An 18,979-nucleotide genomic window follows, 5' to 3' on the forward strand; every position below is an offset into this window, starting at 1 on the left:
CAAACGAGTCACAAACCCATTTTCGTAACAATCCTTAAAAATGTTCTTTCCTCTATTTAGCCCCAGTCACCAGGGGAGTGGCGAAAAAGGGCGGGTGGAGGAATGATTCGCTCTTAGCACTGTGAAAACGCAACGTCCCTGGAGTAAGGTAGGACATCCCGGTAGACTGGAAGTGCTGTAGCATTGTGGATAGGGATTGTACCGAAAGTTGTGACCTGTTTGCAGCAGTTGTTCACCTGGTCAAGAAAGATTTACCTTACTGAGTGAAGGAAACCTTACGAGTGACGTATGATAGGTGTTGTTTTATTCTCAGCATAGTGAAAACGAACTGTCCCTGATAATTGAGGATACTTCGGTAGAATATGCTGATCCGTTCTCATATAACGATATGGTCGTCAGCAGTGTGTTATGTCGGTATGAATTTAGGGTTGCTGGATTATTATTACATGGTAAGTACGTCCTGCGCATTTCTGAATATTTGTTACTGTAATACAGATGAGCTGACGAAGAACAGCTAATAAATGAATTGTTTATACCTCATGTAGCACCTTGCATCATTTCGATATTCTCTGCGATGTCTCTGCAATTATATGTTGTAGTGACAAATACCAGGTTAGTTTCTCAGAAGTTATTTCAGAGAAACTATTTTAGGCATTCAATCACGACTTTAATGTACCATAAGTTTCAGAAATGCTACAGATAGATCTGCCGTAGCACACTAGTCGTTATGGATCGATGGCTGTTTTGCAGGAAATACCCGAACCAACGCAGGTGCAGGTCACTACAGTACCGGAAGGGATTTGAATCGTGGACAGTGCCGCGCTGTATTACATGTAAACAACTAGAAGCAGTTTAATCTAGCCAGTCTCAAGTCCAACCGGTTCTCCTTCAACTTCGTTTCATTGACGGCGGTTAAAAACAAGGCCACACACTATATACACACCAACAAGCTATAGCAACAAACTGACGACGATGGGGCGAAGCCGCATTATGGCTGGTGTTCGTTTGAATGTCAATAGAGGGTGTAGAGGTAGGTAGGTACAATGAAGGCAGTAAACTTGGAAAGAGGAATGTCGATCTCTAGTAGGTGGCACACAAAATTATTGATTGAACTTGTATTAATTGAATATTGAACTCTTCGCAATTCAATTCACGGTTGTATAGTGTTCTACGTGTATCTTCAGGGAATAAAACTACAAGGACACGGATAACATAAATATTTAAAGAACTTTTACTTAGAAACAGTTTGGATGGATGAAATGGTACCATTGATATTTTGCGCGAAAAGAAAACGAAAGCTTGCAACGTCAGTAAATATCTAACTTCAAATGGCCCTGTTTTTTTCACTAGAACTGTAATTTAATTTTACGGTTATTTGGTATCTATTATGTTTAATAGTCAAGTATACATTTCGGAATACAGTGAAGACCCGATGTTATCAGCACCCGATGTTATCAGCCCCCGATTTTATCAGCTATTTGACCCGATTTTATCAACTTCATATGAAAATTGATAGTTGGTAGTTTGATGGGCTCTAGCAGACGAATCAAATTGAATTCGAGCTTGAGGATATTTTTCTTATCTCAGAGACCCGAAATATGCGATCTTTTTTTTAATTTTTTATTTAAATTTTGCGCTGTCGGACCCGCTTAAGGGAAGTTTAAGCTAAATAATCAGGAAAGGTTATGAGGCTATATCTAGGGACTAAAGAATAATATTTTAAGAGCTTCGGTTTCTTAAAAAGAAGGAAAAATATATGTCCCGATTTTATCAATGTCCCGGTGTTATCAGACTTAAATTCACCAAGGGGCTGATAAAAACGTGGCATTACTGTATTACTTTATTGCATAACAATAAAAACAGTTCCGTGTGGCGCCTGGCCGCATTGCGAATGCAATACTCAAATATTATCCGAACTTTTTCTACTAAATTATAAAACTTATAATTCCATTACATATCATTTTGAGCGCAAAGTAGATGCTCCCTTATTCATCTCATCAGAAGTGCATTTGAGGAATATTGTGCCTTTTTCATGTATTCTTAAAGAATGCCTATAGATAAACCGTCCTGTAGAGCTCATCGGAAAATGAAATGGGTGGCGGAACGGCGATGAATAAGAGTGCCATATGGAACTGAACACAATATTTAGTTTTATTCCAGCATAATTTTTTGATAATTCTAGAGAAAATTTTCAATAGGACGTAAGTAACATTGAAAGCCTCTCTTTGTTTACTTTCTCTTTCGTTTATTACGACGTCATTACAACACTTTGTACTAATTTTCCAGTACATATCGAAAGCCGACGGTTTTTACTACAATATTATGTAAAGAGTAGAGTAGTAAATGTTGAAATGGCCGAGTAATGAACAGAAGAGAAAGACCTCAAAGAGAATCTCTCATTGTTACTTACGTCCTATTGAAAATTTTCTCTAGAATTTACCACTATTAAAGAAGCTGTACTGCCCATGATCACTTATTTGTCCCGTTTTCTATGGGATTTCCTATCTATGGGACTGATTTGCGATCATGGGCAGTGTAACTGAAATGAATCCTCGATTAGGAGTCAGAGAACCTCAAAAATTATCATGCGTGAACGCTTTTATTACGTTGTAAATATAAAAACTCGTTTTCTCAAGTGCAGTGAAAACTTTTCAAAAAACCATTGCACCAATCAATTCAAATTTAATTAACAAGTTGTGACATAGGGGGAGGGGGAGTTAGCTAGATCGTTACGTAACATGTTTTCACCGAAGAAAAAAAATTTCTGAGAATTTGTTACGTAATAGAGGAGGGGGGGATGGAGAAATTTGTGACAATTTGTTACATGGGGGAGGGGGGGGGAGAGAATTTTGGGCAATTTTTGCGCAAAATTTTATTTTTTTTTAAATTACATAACGCAAAAAATGCCCAAAATTGACTCCCCCTCCCCCCATGTCACAAGTTGTCACGAATTTCTCTACCCCCCCCCCCTTTATTACGTAACAAATTCTTCGAAAAAATTTTTCTTCTGTAAAAACATGTTAAGTAACGTTCTAGTTTACTCCCCCATTCCCATACTTCACAATATGTCACAATTTGTCATACCCCTTCCCCCCTAAAAGCGTTACGTAGTTTATGAACGGTCCCTAAGCAACATTTTTTAGCAAGAGACCTTTTGACAGAATACAATTCATTTACAGGGGTCACTCATTCCCGAAAATAAAATTCCCCGAATTTGGAGATTTTTCCAGACTTCCATATTAATTATTCAGGTGTTCAAGAATTAACTCGATAATCGGTATGGTATGACGAAGCAAGATGACCATCCGGGGCAAAATACTATGAGGCATCCAAAATGATGTTTTGCTTTAATATAAGTAAACGTGCCCTTGAACAAACGAATGACCCTATACGATCTTTAACCCTTAAATGCGCAATGTTGTTTTAAAACATATTGCGAAAACCATCTCAAAATTATCATAGTAGCGTATTAAAACTGTTAGACAATTTTCAGAAAATTTGAAAAAAAAATGCTTTGCGCCTGTAAGGGTTAAAATAATAAAGAAAATTACCTTTAGAATATCAATGAAATTGACAAAGTTGATCCACGATACTATTTGTTCCATTAGTTATAAGATAACGGTACCACCAAGTAAGTTTTGAATCATTAGTTTGGTTGTTTTTTACTTGAACTGATTAATTAATCCATAATATTGATTATACTTGCGAATGGATTGATTATGCTGCAGATACAAAGCAAAGTACATAATAATCATAAAACACTTCTAAAAAAATCCATTTTGGATCACAAGACCAGATCGTCGAGCTGAAACTGCACAATATGACCGACCTTAAATCAACTGGTCATTGGAAAGAAAGTGTTTGTTTTGATTCAGTAAGCAAATTTCTCCCGGACAAAGTAACATTGATGCCACGATCTAGTCTGTAATATTGAACGCATGTGCTATTAACCCATTATGTCCTAGCGTATGAAATTTCATACGCAAAAACAACACATTTCTGGATCATACTTGTTATACAATAAAGGCGTTTTCAAACTTCTGGTCTTCTATGAACGTTAAATAATACCCTATAGTTTATAATGTGTTTGCTCAATAATCTTTTTTTTTATAAAATTCCGTTGTATTTTCAAATGTCAAAATTGGACAAAATTCAAACAAAAAGATGAACAATACATATTATTTATTTTCTCTTCTAAATCACTAATTCTTGTTTCGGATTGTGGACGAATGGCCATGAGAGGTGTAAAAGATGTGGCTCAGTGCGAAAAAATGGAAGAAATTGGTGAAACAATTGCGAAAATTCTGCTGGTAGTTCAAGGTATGAAATTTCATACGCTAGGCTGAACCGATATCTTTTTTCCTAAGGCAAAATTATTTCTTATTTAGGACCGGGAGGGGATTCACAACTTTCTCGCTGATTTTAACGTTGAATCAGTGCATTCAAAGCTAACAAATGCTTAATACGTAGCAAATCATACCTGGTTCCACCCAGAATATTTTTTATGTAAATTTTCGTGAGAAAATGATCTTTTTCTTAAAATAATTACAAAGTTTAAGGGAAAGATAGTTTAATGCAACGAACCAATCACGAGACGAAACGGCACGAGAGAGGAGAGAAGTGTTAAAATCATTCAAAAAAGCTGCTAAACGAATGATCTCGCAAGGTTGAAGATATTCGATTTTATGCTGAATATAAAGATTTTAGCCGAATTTTCTCTGTGATGATTTTTTGATACCCTATCAGCCCAGCGTATGAAATTTCATACGTTAGTTTTTTTCGCAACAAAACGTTCCAAAGTGGTTATTTTATTTTTTCCCATACTTAACTCGGCATAATATGAGGGCTCACGAAGTATTTTACAAATTACCAAAACTGCTGTGTGTCCATCCAAAACATCTTTAACAGGCCGGTATATTTATTTTGTTTCATTATAGGAAATTGAAGATATCAGATTAAAGAATTTCTAGAAGATAATCTTTGAAAAAGGCTCACCAGAAATGTTTGGTACATCATACAGTTCCCAGTGTGAGTTCAATTTACAAAAATATAAAAAGGGAATCAAAGAAACATTTTGGCAAAATAGGAACGAATCCTTCTGATCAGTTTTTAACAATAGCTCTCAGGTGCTACTGCATGATAAGACGCGATCAATTGCTGATTGTTCTGAAGTTATCGGGATGTGTTGCTGCTACGTAATACCATCTTGAATTTGTTTCGAACCGGATTCCTTCGAATTTGTCATTATTTTATAAGATAAAGTTATCGCTTCTGTCGTCATTTATTCAAACGGAACCGTCTGATGAAGATAAGTTCGATCATAACAACCGAACAAATTCGGTTAAGATTTGTCACCTATCAGAAAAATGATAAAACAAAAAGCGTACCTACTTACATTTCAATTTTCAAATTAAACTCTCGTAAACTTTTTATTAATGCGGCCGGCGGAAGAGGTAGTATTATTTTCATTGTTACACAATTATGAATTTGTAACCTAACATTCAATTCTGAACTATTCAGCAAAGTGATACCAAATACAAATATGTATTTGGTGATAGCTGTCATAAGAGTAACGAAAATTTTATTTTTGAATATCACACAAATCACTGCTAAAATAACCACACATTTTCATTTTCACAGCGGGAATTCTTAGTGGTATGCGGATTATTGAATTTTGGTTTATATATTTATTCGGAAAAGTGGAACTAGATCTCAGAGTATTTTGGAATTTTTTAGTGTAAAATCGGACGAAGTGACGTATGTCTGCCATATCAAGTAAATCTCGGTCCTCGGAAAGAAGTTCCAAATTTTGCGCATGTTTGTCTTAAGCGGAACCCACACGACCAGAAATATAGATCGAACAATAAACCAAATATGGATAGTGTAAATAATAGCGTTTCGTTTTTTCCTGGTGCCACACCGGTGTAGTGCAAAAAAAAAGAGACTGACTACACCCTAGTTTGAATGAGTGTAGCACCGTTTCCACCGGTGTAGTGCACCGTCAAAAACGAAAATGCCATAAGATTCCAAACAATTCGAGTCAGATTGACGCAGTATTGTCCATCGACAAAATTCTTGTATCACTCAAAACTCACTTTCCTTTAAAGAGTGTGGTGTTTATTCCAGTTTGTCTAATCCTATAAAACGTTCTCCTATTAGTGCTTTCAAAAAAAACATGAAACTGCAAGTTTCTTGGCTTTCCCCGGTTTCGCTCGAATCCTGCATGAGCTGCCAATTTGCAACTTCGAAGCAAGAACTTTGCATGACTAGAAAGGTGTTGAAACCTGGGCATCGGAGCGATTACATTCTACTAGAGCGGAGACAAAATAAAGGACCTGGGAATGCGCCAATGAGTGATCGAGAGACAAACGATCAGCGTAAGGATATGTGTAGCGAGGATTGAAGACCTTTTCTTCGACTACAGCATCATCAACGTGCATTGCAGTAACATTGCGAGACACGAGGATGAGAAAGATTTATTTTAAGCGGAGCTGAACGTGACAACAGCCCATTGCGGAATATTAAGCTCGCCAGCGGTAAAATGAACCTGCTGGATAGGTCTGGGTTTGATTCCCAACTCCACAGTGTTAGAAATTTTTCTAGAGGTTTTTCTAACCCGAAAGTTATCACAATAGATCTAAATACTGGTCACAGTGGTTCGTCTCCAACAAAAAAAAAAACTCGAAAAATGGGACGACGGTATAAAAAGCAAAGACGCTACCAGCGGAAGATCAGCTAGCTGCAGCTACTCTTTAGGATGGTTGGAGCAACATACGAATCGCCATATGTAACACTAGCTGCTGTACTAGGTACGTGACCTCCGACTCGAGGCTAACTAGTTTGACGGCGAGTAGCAGGAATACAGGAAGATCGAAATAACTGGGTGATGCAGCAGTTGTACTGTATCAGACACACAGAAATCCTACGAGAAGGTGAATCGCTCGCGCAAACGCTATGTGCTGAATGTTGACATGTGTAGAGACGGGTATGAGGACCTTTTACGAACGAGTTTATGATGATCGATAGATGGAAAGTAGTTTACGACGAACATTCTATAGGACAAAACAGTAGATAACAAGCCTGGGGACATGCGCAGCTGTCAACAAATTCCCAGCACCCGATCTTCCTGAGATTCAAGAGGAAATCGGACGGTGAGAAATATAAAAAAAATCCCTTAGCAATGATCAACTGTTACGAGAGCTCCTCAAACATGGAGGAGAGGCATTGGCTAGAGCACTCGAATGGGTGATTTCGAAGATTTGGGAGGACAAGAGTTTACCGGAAGATTGAATAGAGGGAACAGTATGTACTATCTATAAAAAGATAGTAAGCTGAATTGCTGTAACTACCGAGCAAAAACAGTTAACAAGAGCTCGTAGGATAATAACAAGCAGGTTTTACTGGTGCTCGTGCAACTATGGACAAAATATTCGCGATTCGACAAGTGCTACAAAAGTGTTGCGAATACGACGTATCCACTGATTACCTGTAATTAGATTTCATAACCGCATATGATACATTCGTTCGAGACCAACTAGGGCATACAATGCACGAATTCGAGTTCCCGGATAAACTGCTAAAATTGATTAAACCGACGATAGAACGAAAGTGTTGTGTAATAGGGCTGTGGTAGATGGTGCGATAAAATCAGCTTTTATCTTCGCTGACGACGTTGATATTGTGGCACATATTTTTGAGACGTTGTTGAAGACATTCCATCCGATAGAAGGTTGAAGCAAAACGATTTGGACTATGATTCGAAAATAGAAAGATTATGCCTCCCACCGATTGATATTGTCATATTGAGATGGTTGGTAAGTTCGTGCATTCAGCGACATGCGACAGAGACGTATTCTAGCAGGTAATCGTGGTTACATTAAGGTTCAAGTTACCTTTTTAAGCATGTGTTAGAATTGAACGCTTGGTAGTGTGCGTAGGAAAATTTGTGTTCAGCTTTGCCACCGAATTATCCATTTAAACCTTTTTAAAACTCTAAAAGAAGAATATCAGTCGATTTATTAGATCATCACGATTCAATTCATGCAAAATACCTGCTGGAAAAACCATCGGCTTAGCTAAATGGTGCTTTTGAAAAGGTGGCTGTGGTTTTTTCATTGCACAGTTGTGTTGCGTACCCCAGCTCGGTGTGGTAGTGTGATAAAAAATCACAGCCACTTTTTCAAAAGCACCATCCAGCTAAGCCGATGATTTTTCCAGCAGGTATTTTGCATGAATTGAATCGTGATGATCTAATAAATCGACTGATATTCTTCTTTTAGAGTTTTGAAAAGGTTTAAATGGATAATCTGGTGGCAAAGCTGAACACAATTTTTCTTACGCATACTACCAAGCCTTGAGGTAACTTGAGCCTTAAGCTGCGAAATATACTTCAGCCGAATATAGAACGCTATGGCCGCAAAATCTAGACTGTGCAGGCGGAGGACCTACGCGCTCTTAGTGTTTCCAAACCGAAGGGGGGGCGAACGATCTACGGTGAAGTGCCGATGGAAGTCGGAATAAGCAGACGGCATATGAACCACGAATTGCAACAGTTGCGTGGATAATCACAGCGAAAATCGGCAGCGGTAGTCTTGGCAGGTCGTCAGTACGGTAAACGACGACCCGGTAAAATGATTCCCGAAATTAATCTGCCAGGTATAAGGACGAGAGATGCACAGCGAACAAGGCGAATCGATAAGGTGAAAGGGGAACTGAGGAGTCTTCGTGTCCTGCGAGGCTGGTGACAAACAGCCATGACCGAGTGAACTGGAGACGACTTCTTGATACATACAACGGACTTAGACTGATTGGACCTTCAGGAAAGTAAGTTTGAAAGAATCCCGGTCTCAATAGTTTAAAGAATATTCTACACTACTGGCAATTCCTACAAATTTAGTAAAATCCAAAAACCTTTAGCAAACTTCAGAGAAATCTACAGAAAACCAACAAATTACCAATTGTTTCAAGGTTATAGCGAATGTGGCTGTTCATGAATGCCATCATGAATAGGTCTTATCTTGAGAATCGGAGTTCTTATTCGACATCAATTTTGTCGCTCACGTCATTTTTAAAGAATGAATTTTAGTTGTAGATACTCTTATACAACATGTCAAGATATAAACTTATTACACCGGCTACACCGGTGTAGTGCACTACCAATCCGGTGACTTTTTTGCTTTTGATATTCACCCTTATTCTTGTTTACGACGAATGCGAGATTCGTTCGAAAGTGGTTTGTATTCCCGTTTACGGCAGCAAAATCAAATGGCCTTACTAATCATTCGAATCGCTTTCGAACGAATCTTGCGTTCGTCGTAAACAAGAATAAGGGTAATTGCAATAAAACGGTATACTGTCCATTAAAGCATAAGAGTCCCATGTGGATTTTTGTCGAAAATGAGTTATCCGTTGGATTGTATTCTGTATCACCACTGAATCACATTGCACAAATAAGATTACCGGGTTTGTTTAGAAAATATCAAAAAAAAAAAAACAAAATACCAAAACATGGTTGTCCCATCCATTTGACTCAATGGATGGGACAATCTTGAACTGCGTTTTTCTCGGTTTGCTGTTTTTCAACATGGGACTCTTATGCTTTTATGGGCGGTGTAGTCGTTGATACACTCATTCGTATTTGAGTGCGTCTATTTTTTACACTACACCGCTGTATCACCCAGCTTCTCCTGGAATCCTTATCGGTAATGATTCCCTATAGTGGTCGTGCATTAATCCAAATGTTAAAACGAAACTACAAAAGCAATGGAAATCGAGGCTACATGGTTTATGAAAATACGTGATTTCAGAAGAATGGTTTTCTGGGAAGAATATTCAGCATTTTATATTCTAAGAAATGTTTTGGTGAAATTCGGGAAAACTTGAGCTTGAACTTTGAGACCACTATGCATCGCGCTTGTGTTTATAATAGAAAATGATACATGTGTGTGTTATTCTTGCTTTATTTTGCAAACATTTCCTTACGTTGTTTTTCTTTATTTAACTTTGAACACGCTAGGATGTTTTTAAAGAAATATTTTCAAATATCGTCCACTTTACTAAACTTGTCACTGCACATCGTACCAAATGTGATTGAGTTTGTAGCCACGATCTATGATTATAACAGCTGGCAGGTTGAGTAACGTTGATAGCTGTTATCATCTTTAAATACAGTGAAGACCCGATTTTGTCTGCCCCCGATTCAGCCTCCAGAGAAAATCGACGAGAACATTTCAAATGGGCCGATAAACAAAACGTAAACAATTCCGGTTAATACTTACTTCAAAATGGACACTAACAAGGCTTTATACACACCTTAAATAAGCCGATTTTGAAGCCTGGCTGTTGGCGAAATAATGGTTTACCGAAAAGGCACATAAGCAAAATAACTTGTTTTGCTTATGTTCCCTTTCACTTCCCCTCAAAAATTAACGGTTCATATACACCAAACAACAAAACGGAAAAGTTTGTTTATGGGCCCTTTTCTTAATGAAAAAGACTATACTTGAAAAGGGAACAAAAACATCGCAACACCAAGAAAGGGATTAAAATAAACGTAACATAATCATTTGCTGTAAACAAAAGGGCTCACCCGCACGCACTATAAGCTAACGTCTCGCCGAAAAGGGATTATGGGAGAGGACACAAAACCAGTGCGATGTTTCAAAAGGGACCAAAACATTTATCTACAAAAATCGTTCAAAATACAATTTTTTTTAATAAATCTGGTATATTATTCGGAAAAAATGGTTAATTTAACACGGCATTGAGTTGTTTGGTCCTTCAATCAAGCTCCTGTTCGTAAATGGGAATATAAAGTACGAGATAATTTTTCAGACGCCATTTTCTCAATATGAGCATATTGTATATAATGCCTTATGAAACGTTGACGTCGAAATCTGTTTGATGGGTTCTAGCAGACGAACCTAGTCAAATGCGAGGAAATCCTTTCTAGAGTATCGTACGATTCACACGATACATCAGGCTTCCGTCACCGGTACGGAACGTCAAGATTAGTTACATGCAGTTAAATGAAAGCATTCACACACAACATCAACGGCACGGAACGTTTTGACGTACGGCACGTGTGAACGGGCACAAGAGAAAAATATCAAACTTATCCTGACGGAACGGTGACTTTCCGTTAACGTTGACGGAAGCTGATGTATCGTCTGAATCGTCCTTATATCTCTCTTATCTTAAAAGTCCAAAATACGTAAAAATAAAACATAGAACTTTCTTTTATTAAATTTTGCTCTGGAAGATAACTTTAAGAAAACATATTTTAAATAATAAAAGGGTTAGGAAGCTCCATTTTACGACTAAAGAATATTTTAACAACCATGACTTAAAAGAAAAAAAAATCCTTATTTTATCAGCTTGAAATACGCCAAGAGACTGATAGTCGGTCTTCACTGTACTTGTAATTTTATTGAATACGGCATTCTGTTGGTTTACACCTAGTATCAGGACAAGGGAATTATTCTCTTTCATTAAAAAATATTCTACAAGACGTAGGGACGTCCTGGCTTAACCAAATCTAATCTACTTACCCCTTTTCCTGGTCTTGATGCGTTGACCTGATAGTACTGGTCTTTCGGCTTTCTGACTCATACAACAAATTACTGCGCTCCATCGAACCGGACAACAGTGGCGAAGGCGATGATGTACGTCGGTCAAGACGCAGAGGAAAGGAAAAAAAAGAAAATTTTACTGCATTAACATTTAATATAATACACGGAGTTTTCCGTCTCCGCGAAGAAAAATCTAGTAGACGAGATTGAACAAGGAGAACAGTTGTTTGTTTCGTCAGCTTCATTGACCTACATTCTTTCGGTTCGTTTGGCTACACGACGCAAGATTATCTACTAAGATAAAAATATTCCCTGCCGATGGTAGCTGAGGGGGTGCTCTTTAAGAAAAAAAAAAAAGTACGAAACTGTAGCGAGGCTGCGTGTTACAATCGAGCGTGTGGGAATCGCTCGCATAACATAGCTAAGCACAGGCTGTTTTGGATTTGCTTTGACAGTTTCCCAAACAAGGGGATTAACCACAGAAGAAACTGGAGGTTTGTTCAATCTGTGGACCACGACTGTCGCGAATAAGCTACCGGAGCAAGAAATATTTTTATAAGCTATGTGAGAACGAACAATAAAATTTCTTAGTACATTTACGACGAACGTGAACTCGTGTGAACGCAGAATAACAATGGACGCCTTCAAACACTAAACTCAAGATGACCTTCCACAAAACCATACGTGCCAGATTTGACAAATTCACGAAACCGTGTTTCCATTCTATTCTATTTTCGAACATTCCTCTCGATAACACGGTGAAGAATGCAATGGAATTAGCCAGTCTTTTTCTTTACTACGGTGGTTTGATTTTTAGAACGCAGTTTATCTCTTTTTTGCACTACACCGGTGTAGAATCGGATAAAAACGAAAACGTCACGAAACATTCTGACGCAAACGTCACGAAACATTCTGACGGAAAGTGTGAATGTGCACACGGGAAAGGAATTCAACTTATCCTGATGGAACGGTGTCGTTGTGTTTAGAGGAGCACGCCGCGCACCTCTAGTTGTGTTATGTTGGCGGAAGCTGATATATTGAGCGAATCAAACTTAACGGGCCAAACAAAATATTCCGTCACTTACGAAACGGCAGGCCTAATTTTAAAATTCAAATCTGTAGCCGAATGGTGCGAACTTGATCAGATTTTCTTTTACAAGTAGGCATTGAAAACGCTTGGAAGGCCGACAATCGTGCGTTCGATGCATAATCGCTTTCGTAAGTTGCAAATGCTTCCATCCGCCTAGCAGGCTAGCAACAGAGAAATCAAAAGCGAATCGGATTCGAACATTTCGATCATGAATCGACCAAAGGGCCGAAGTCGCAATGATATCGAATCGAGAAAAATAGCTTTGGAAATTCGGTTCAGAAAATTAAATCGTATTTTAACAGTGTTTGCATACTGCGCCTTCAAATGTATTGAAACACTTTGAAACAATACTAGTTTTCGGAAGCATAACTAAAATGTTTTATATAATAACGTTTTCGTTGATAAAATTGAAAACAGATTATTTCGCCGAGTGTTGTTATGAAATGTTGATTAGGCCATTTTTGAGTCGCCCTCTTGTTTTGACGACTCTCAATTTCGCCCTGCAGTGTCGCCAAAAAACAAAAATCAAATGTGGCTTTCGCCGTGCTCGCTGGAGGGGAAAATTTGTTATTCTCCCTGGGCGTAACAAGCACTTGGTTTTTGTTTAGGGCGATTCTGTTTACGGACCTTGTAAACAATGATGCTGTCAATTTCGCCTGTATACACTACCATAGAAATGCAGAGGCGTAACCCGCCTGGCTTTTTGTTTACAGTTGAAAGTCGGATCCGCCGTTTTGTTTTTTATTGATTTTCATGAAGTGTGAAATATTTATAAATGAGTTTTTATATTTTTTATAAAGTATTTTTACTCCTCTTTCAGATATTAATCAAATCTCTGTTTGTGTATATTTGTTAGTTTCGCCCATTTGTCGGTTTACGATCGATTTGAAAAATTAAAGCGTCGTAATGCACAATTACATTCTTTGAGACGTTTTCAATCAACGTATCAGTAGCTATCTAATCATTCAAGTTTAACAATAATTCTGTCAACTCAAAAAGCGTCCACGTGGAATGTCTTACAGTAAAAAACGTCGGAATGTTAGGCTCGCATTTGACACGCATATCAATGAAGTTCGCAACACCCGGATTAATAAAAAACCTCGATGATCGAAAGATGGCATTCATGATCACATGGTAATTGCGGTTTCAACTGACAGTAAGCGTCATATAATACGACAAAAGCCCTAGGGGCAGTTAATTAGTTGTAACTTTCACTACTTCCGTCTTCTGCTATACCTTATGAACCACGATCACAGGCACGTAGCCCCTTTCGTTGATTGCGAACTATACACGCTTTACCTGATAATGAACAGAAAAAGAATTTTTCTTATGGTAAATCGACCGCTTCATTACTGGTCTAATAATTAATTTACAACGAAATCTAATTCAAGCAATATGAAGTTTTAACATCTGGTAATGCTAGTGGTTCTTTTTTTGAATATGGAATTTTTGGCAATTGTAGGCAAGTTCAGGGGGATGACGAAATGTTGGAATATGAATTGCGATGGGGTGCTCCTTGTTCATTTCTCTGCTATTTAAGAAAATATGTAAAAGTTCCGTGGCGACTTATCCGTGTAAAGTAATAAAAATGTTTACTACAAAATTAAAGATTTCCAGTGCTAATATCTAATCGAGACAATCATTTCGGAGTGAAAGTGAATGCGCCACGTAAGTATCTACTGCCTTTGTCATTTCGAATTTCTTTGTTTTAAGTACCGTTTTGTTTCGAATGTAGGGCACGCTATTTTAGGGGAAAACATAACCTTTCTATATGAGAAAGGCAAAATGTAATGTAATGAATCACATCTTCGATTTCTCTTGTGCTTTTTTAAGTCCCGTTCAACATTATGCGAAAAACTGCGAAACAGACTTTTAAAGGTCGAAGCACAATTTCTCCTTTGTTTGGAAATAACTACGCACTCAAGATATGACGAATCTGATACCTATATAAAATGCACACAAAGGTTCATAAAATAAAATGGTGACTGATGGAGTGACTAATCTGCTTGCATAGTGCGCCGTCGTCCATGTGGAACAAGGAACTTGAATTCAGGCAAGATATTATACTGCGGCTCGCTAAGAAAGCATAAAAAACAATGAGCTGACGAACTTAACTGCTATGGTTTAAGGATAAAATAAAAAAGGAACAAAAGCTTACTTATTAACGGGGATTCCTCGAAATACACGGGTCCGAATGAAAGTGGGAACAATAATTTGTGTTCTGTTCTGTCCGGTTCCGATACAAAAAATAAATTAAGTTCAAAAACTAAAAAATATCACAATTCCTGGTAGCACTAGAACAAAACAAAAATCTTTGTAAGCGTGGTACTATACAAATTATGCTGTATATTAATGAATATCTACAATACACGGAAAGGTGTGAATTATAATCTAGCGGGTTGCGCGCACACGTCGTTTAAAAACGTGGAAACTAGCGGTTCACGTCTTCGTTGTCGCGGATTCGAAATGTTCGCTACTTTACTCTGTTCCGCTAGTTTCTCTTCCTTGAAACACGGAATTTACTACACACATCTTTGCGGAAGTACCGGTTCACACACTACCTCTACATATTGGTGTACAATTCGCGACACACGTACACACATTCATGAACCTAGGAATCGAACTTTTGTCGTTTGCTTTCGCCATTTATACAAAGGAAACTAATCAAAAAAAAAATAGAATAAAACACGCGAGAAAAAATGAGTACAATGTATAGCCCTACTATGACCGAATACGGTACATCGTAACGAAAAAACCTTGAAGTCACAATGATCCGCCTCTAACATCCGAAGGACAGAAAATTTCGACCATGAATTCGTGTAAAAATCTGCCATTTTCTAACCGAATGAACAAAAAAAGACGCGTTACGAAATCGTGGGGAAAATACCCCCAGAAAAAGCACTCTTTTTCGATAAAACCGCGAACACGAACGGAAAACTGATAAAACGCCACAGAACAGAGAAGAAAATGGCTTCAAAATCGCGATTTTACTTACAGATTTTTTGTATCTAGGATAACTCGCGGAGAGCAACGATAGAAAAACGGGAATAGTTCACACAACCGAATACTTCACACCACACGCGTTGATTGATGAAAGAAAACTCCCCGTTGCTTCGAACAGGTCACCACGGAAAGCGGATTTGGTTCGTAACGGTAGTGTGGGTGTGTCGGCAGTGTTGGGCGTAGTAAATTGAAGCTGTGTGGGTTAATCGCACGTGTACGGATATGAACCGGTTGAAATAACCGAACCCACACTAGCGCAATCAGCGGAAGTGATCAGGGGTGTAATTGATTTTCGAGAAATCACTGCTGGTTTGAATTTTTTTCTTTGCAAAATTTTTTCTGTTTTATTTCTAGAGAATTTGACTACACTAAAGCAAAAGCAATACAAAACTAACGAACTTTATTCACTAGTTGGACCAACTGACAAATGTCGAAAATTCTCCAAAGAAGACGATAGTAGTGTAAAAGATTGATAAATACATTGTCTAAGTAAATTTGAGATGAGATTTCGATCAAAGTGAGCTTTTATCTTGTATTTTTCTCTCTCTGGGTTTATGTTTTCGTAATAAAAAAATTGTTTCCTTAAATATGAGATTTTTTTTCCTATAAAGACGTGCAACATAGAAAAATAATGTCACAATGCACCTAGCGAACAAATCTGCATTCAAAGTGAACCGAATCACGTTGTATTTCGGATGATGTTCGTTTAGCTCTGCATGTAGAAAATCCACTAGGACAGTTTCGTCAACGACACGACCTGACACTTCATGAAAAATTCCGAAAAAAAAGTGCTCACGAAATTAATCGCCAGTTACCAGTACATTGAGCGACCCCTCGGTAATGATAAAATATGAATTTCTCGCGCAACACTGTCTCAATTTTCTTAATGTTTATTTGCATACCCTAGCAACCAACATCCGTAACAGCTAGGAAAGAAAATATTCTGTTTTGTTTGCTGCAAGAATCAAACGCGAACTCGGACAAGGGAAGCTTTTGCTGGATCGTTTTTTCCGCAAGGTCGCTCTGGTCAAAATTTCAGCGAATTGCAAGGAATAAACCACCCAAGGGACAGTACCCGTGCTGATTCAGGACGATTTCCCATACTTTGTACCTTGCTATTGAATTTTAATACCCGATCGAAACGATGGCAAGCGCTGCCGATAACTGGGTCAAAAAGACGACGGATCAAGAAATTTCTGCACTCGGTGTTTTTTTGTTATAACCTATTTTTGAAGCGATCATTGGGATGGGATTTGAATTTTTCTTTTTAATACAAATAGGTTAGCGAACTGAGTACATATCACCAAGGATAAGGATTCAGAGCCGGCGGCTGGCAGTCCAGAGAAAGAGAATTCGGAAAAACCTAGTCCACCGGCAGTAGAACCAAAGCTGCACCTGATGTTTGGAGTTCGGTAGCTACTGACTCTAGCAGCTCCTGAAGAAAAACAAGCTGCAAGAGAAAATGGAGAAACAGCTTCCTTCGCGGAAGATGCAGAGGCATTCAAGTAAGTCGAAATCTGCAGAAAATTTTGATTAGGACATAAGGAACATTGCGAGCCTCGCTTTGTTTACTTTCTCTTTCGATTATTATGACGTCACTATAACACTTTGCACTAATTTTCCAGTACATAGCCGATGGTTTTTACTAAAATATTAGGCAAAGAGTTGAGTACTAAATATTGAAACGACCGAGTAATAAACAGAAGAGAAAGACCCCAAAGAGAATCTCATTGTTGTTTACGTCCTATTCTAAATTTTCTCCCGAAATATTCTGTATCAGCTTTAAAATTATCCATGACTTATCTTTTAGCCCGGCGGATGCAAGTTTGCTAATGAAAGATGTTCACTAAGGTCTAATAGAATCAAAGCTGGATCTGGAGGTGCAGCGGAAGGATTCTTCTTCGCGAATGGTTGGTTAAAACTTTCGAAGCTTTGCACATGAAGCAGGAATTACTACAGAGAGTCTATGCGATGGGTTTCAACGCCCCTTCCAAGATTCAGGAGATGCTCTACCTACTCTGTTGGCCGGTCCGCCACGGAATATAATCGCCCAGAGTCAGTCGGGAATAGGAAAAACCGCTGCCTTCGTGCTGGCAATGCTCAGTTGAGTCCATCAGTTAAAAAACTATCTGCAGGTGATTTGCCTTTCCCCACATATGAGCTGGCAATTCAGAAGGGGGAAGTAGCTGCCAAAATGGCAAAGTTTTGTCCGGAAATCAAACTTCCTTACGCCATTCGCGGTGAGGAGACCGTCAAAGGGGCGAAGCTGACTAATCATATCATCGGAACACCCGGCAAACTAATGGACAGGGGTATAAAGTTCAGGACGTATGACCTAGTTTTCCCTTTTTGTTCTGGACGAGGCGGGTGTTATGGTCGGTGTTCTTCTTGGCCACGTACGAGCGCGAGGTGATGGAGTTTGCCGAGTACATCGTACCCAATCCGATTCGGCAGGCGCGGGAGCAAGAATCACTCGATAACATCAAACAGTACTACGTCAAGTTCCGCAACCAGGACGAGAAATTGTGTGATTACCGTCGGACAAGCGATCATTTTCTGTCATATGATGTATAGGACAGTTGTAAACTCCAAGTAAACTTATTTTCAGAACTGTTAATCGATCGAAACAGGTACGCAAAACGGCCGGCTGGTTGACCGGCAGGATGTCCCAGGATGGTCACTCGGTAGCGGTACTGTCCGGTGATCTAACGGTGGAGCAACGGTTGGACGCTCTGGATCGATTCCGAACCGGACTAGTGAAGGTACAGATTATAACGTACGTTTTGTCCAGGAGTAAGTTCCACCACTTGATTCTGGCTACAGCACCAGGTTACGGAGAGATTCTTTCGTCTTAGGTATCGACGTCGAACAGGTGACCATTGTCGTCAACTTCGACCTGCCGATGGATCAGCAGGGACGAGCCGATTGCGAAACGTATCTACATCGAATTAGACGCACCGGTAGATTCGGTAAATATGACTCATTCTTGTGATCCTATAGATTGTATTTCTTCCCACTTCTTTAACAGAACGGTATCACCATCAACCTAGTGGACAGTGATCGAAGCATGATGATTTGCAGATCAATCAAAAAACACTTCCGGAAAAAGATTCAGTTGCTAGATGCGGAGAACTCGGACGAAATTGAAAATTGCTAGACACCACTGAATGTCGTGGTGGCGGTCGTGTGGCGCGAATCCACCCCACTTCATCTGGCTGCCGGTTACAATTCTTTGATTCCTTTAGTATCTCGAAGTAACCGAACTGAACGGGAATTGTAGGAAAAAATTACATGTGAGTAGAAGTTTAAGCTATAA

The 18,979-nt window shown here is 38.7% G+C and overlaps 2 protein-coding genes across 3 annotated transcripts in view; one reads left to right on the forward strand and one right to left on the reverse strand.

Moving 5' to 3' along the window:
- Positions 1–15,814, reverse strand: part of LOC131684019 (protein krasavietz) — a 29,890-nt gene extending 14,076 nt beyond the window's left edge. Inside the window, exons 1-3 of one of the 2 annotated variants that reach the window (XM_058966486.1) lie at positions 15,656–15,814; positions 14,819–14,954; positions 11,550–11,621 (exon numbers count right to left, since the gene is read on the reverse strand). In XM_058966486.1, coding sequence (XP_058822469.1) covers positions 11,550–11,610 — 61 coding nt within the window. In that variant the 5' untranslated portion in view covers positions 11,611–11,621; positions 14,819–14,954; positions 15,656–15,814. The remainder of the gene's footprint in view (positions 1–11,549; positions 11,622–14,818; positions 14,955–15,655) is intronic. The other variant, XM_058966487.1, reaches the window with a different exon arrangement.
- Positions 15,815–18,075: 2,261 nt separating this feature from the next.
- Positions 18,076–18,723, forward strand: LOC131680611 (DEAD-box helicase Dbp80-like). Its single transcript, XM_058961325.1, has 4 exons — positions 18,076–18,188; positions 18,272–18,456; positions 18,519–18,632; positions 18,692–18,723. Exons 1-4 carry the CDS (start codon positions 18,076–18,078, stop codon positions 18,721–18,723), a joined length of 444 nt encoding a protein of 147 aa, XP_058817308.1.
- The last annotated feature ends 256 nt before the right edge of the window (positions 18,724–18,979 follow it).

This window comes from Topomyia yanbarensis, chromosome 2, assembly GCF_030247195.1.
Source record: "Topomyia yanbarensis strain Yona2022 chromosome 2, ASM3024719v1, whole genome shotgun sequence".
NCBI classification, from domain to species: Eukaryota; Metazoa; Arthropoda; class Insecta; order Diptera; family Culicidae; genus Topomyia; species Topomyia yanbarensis.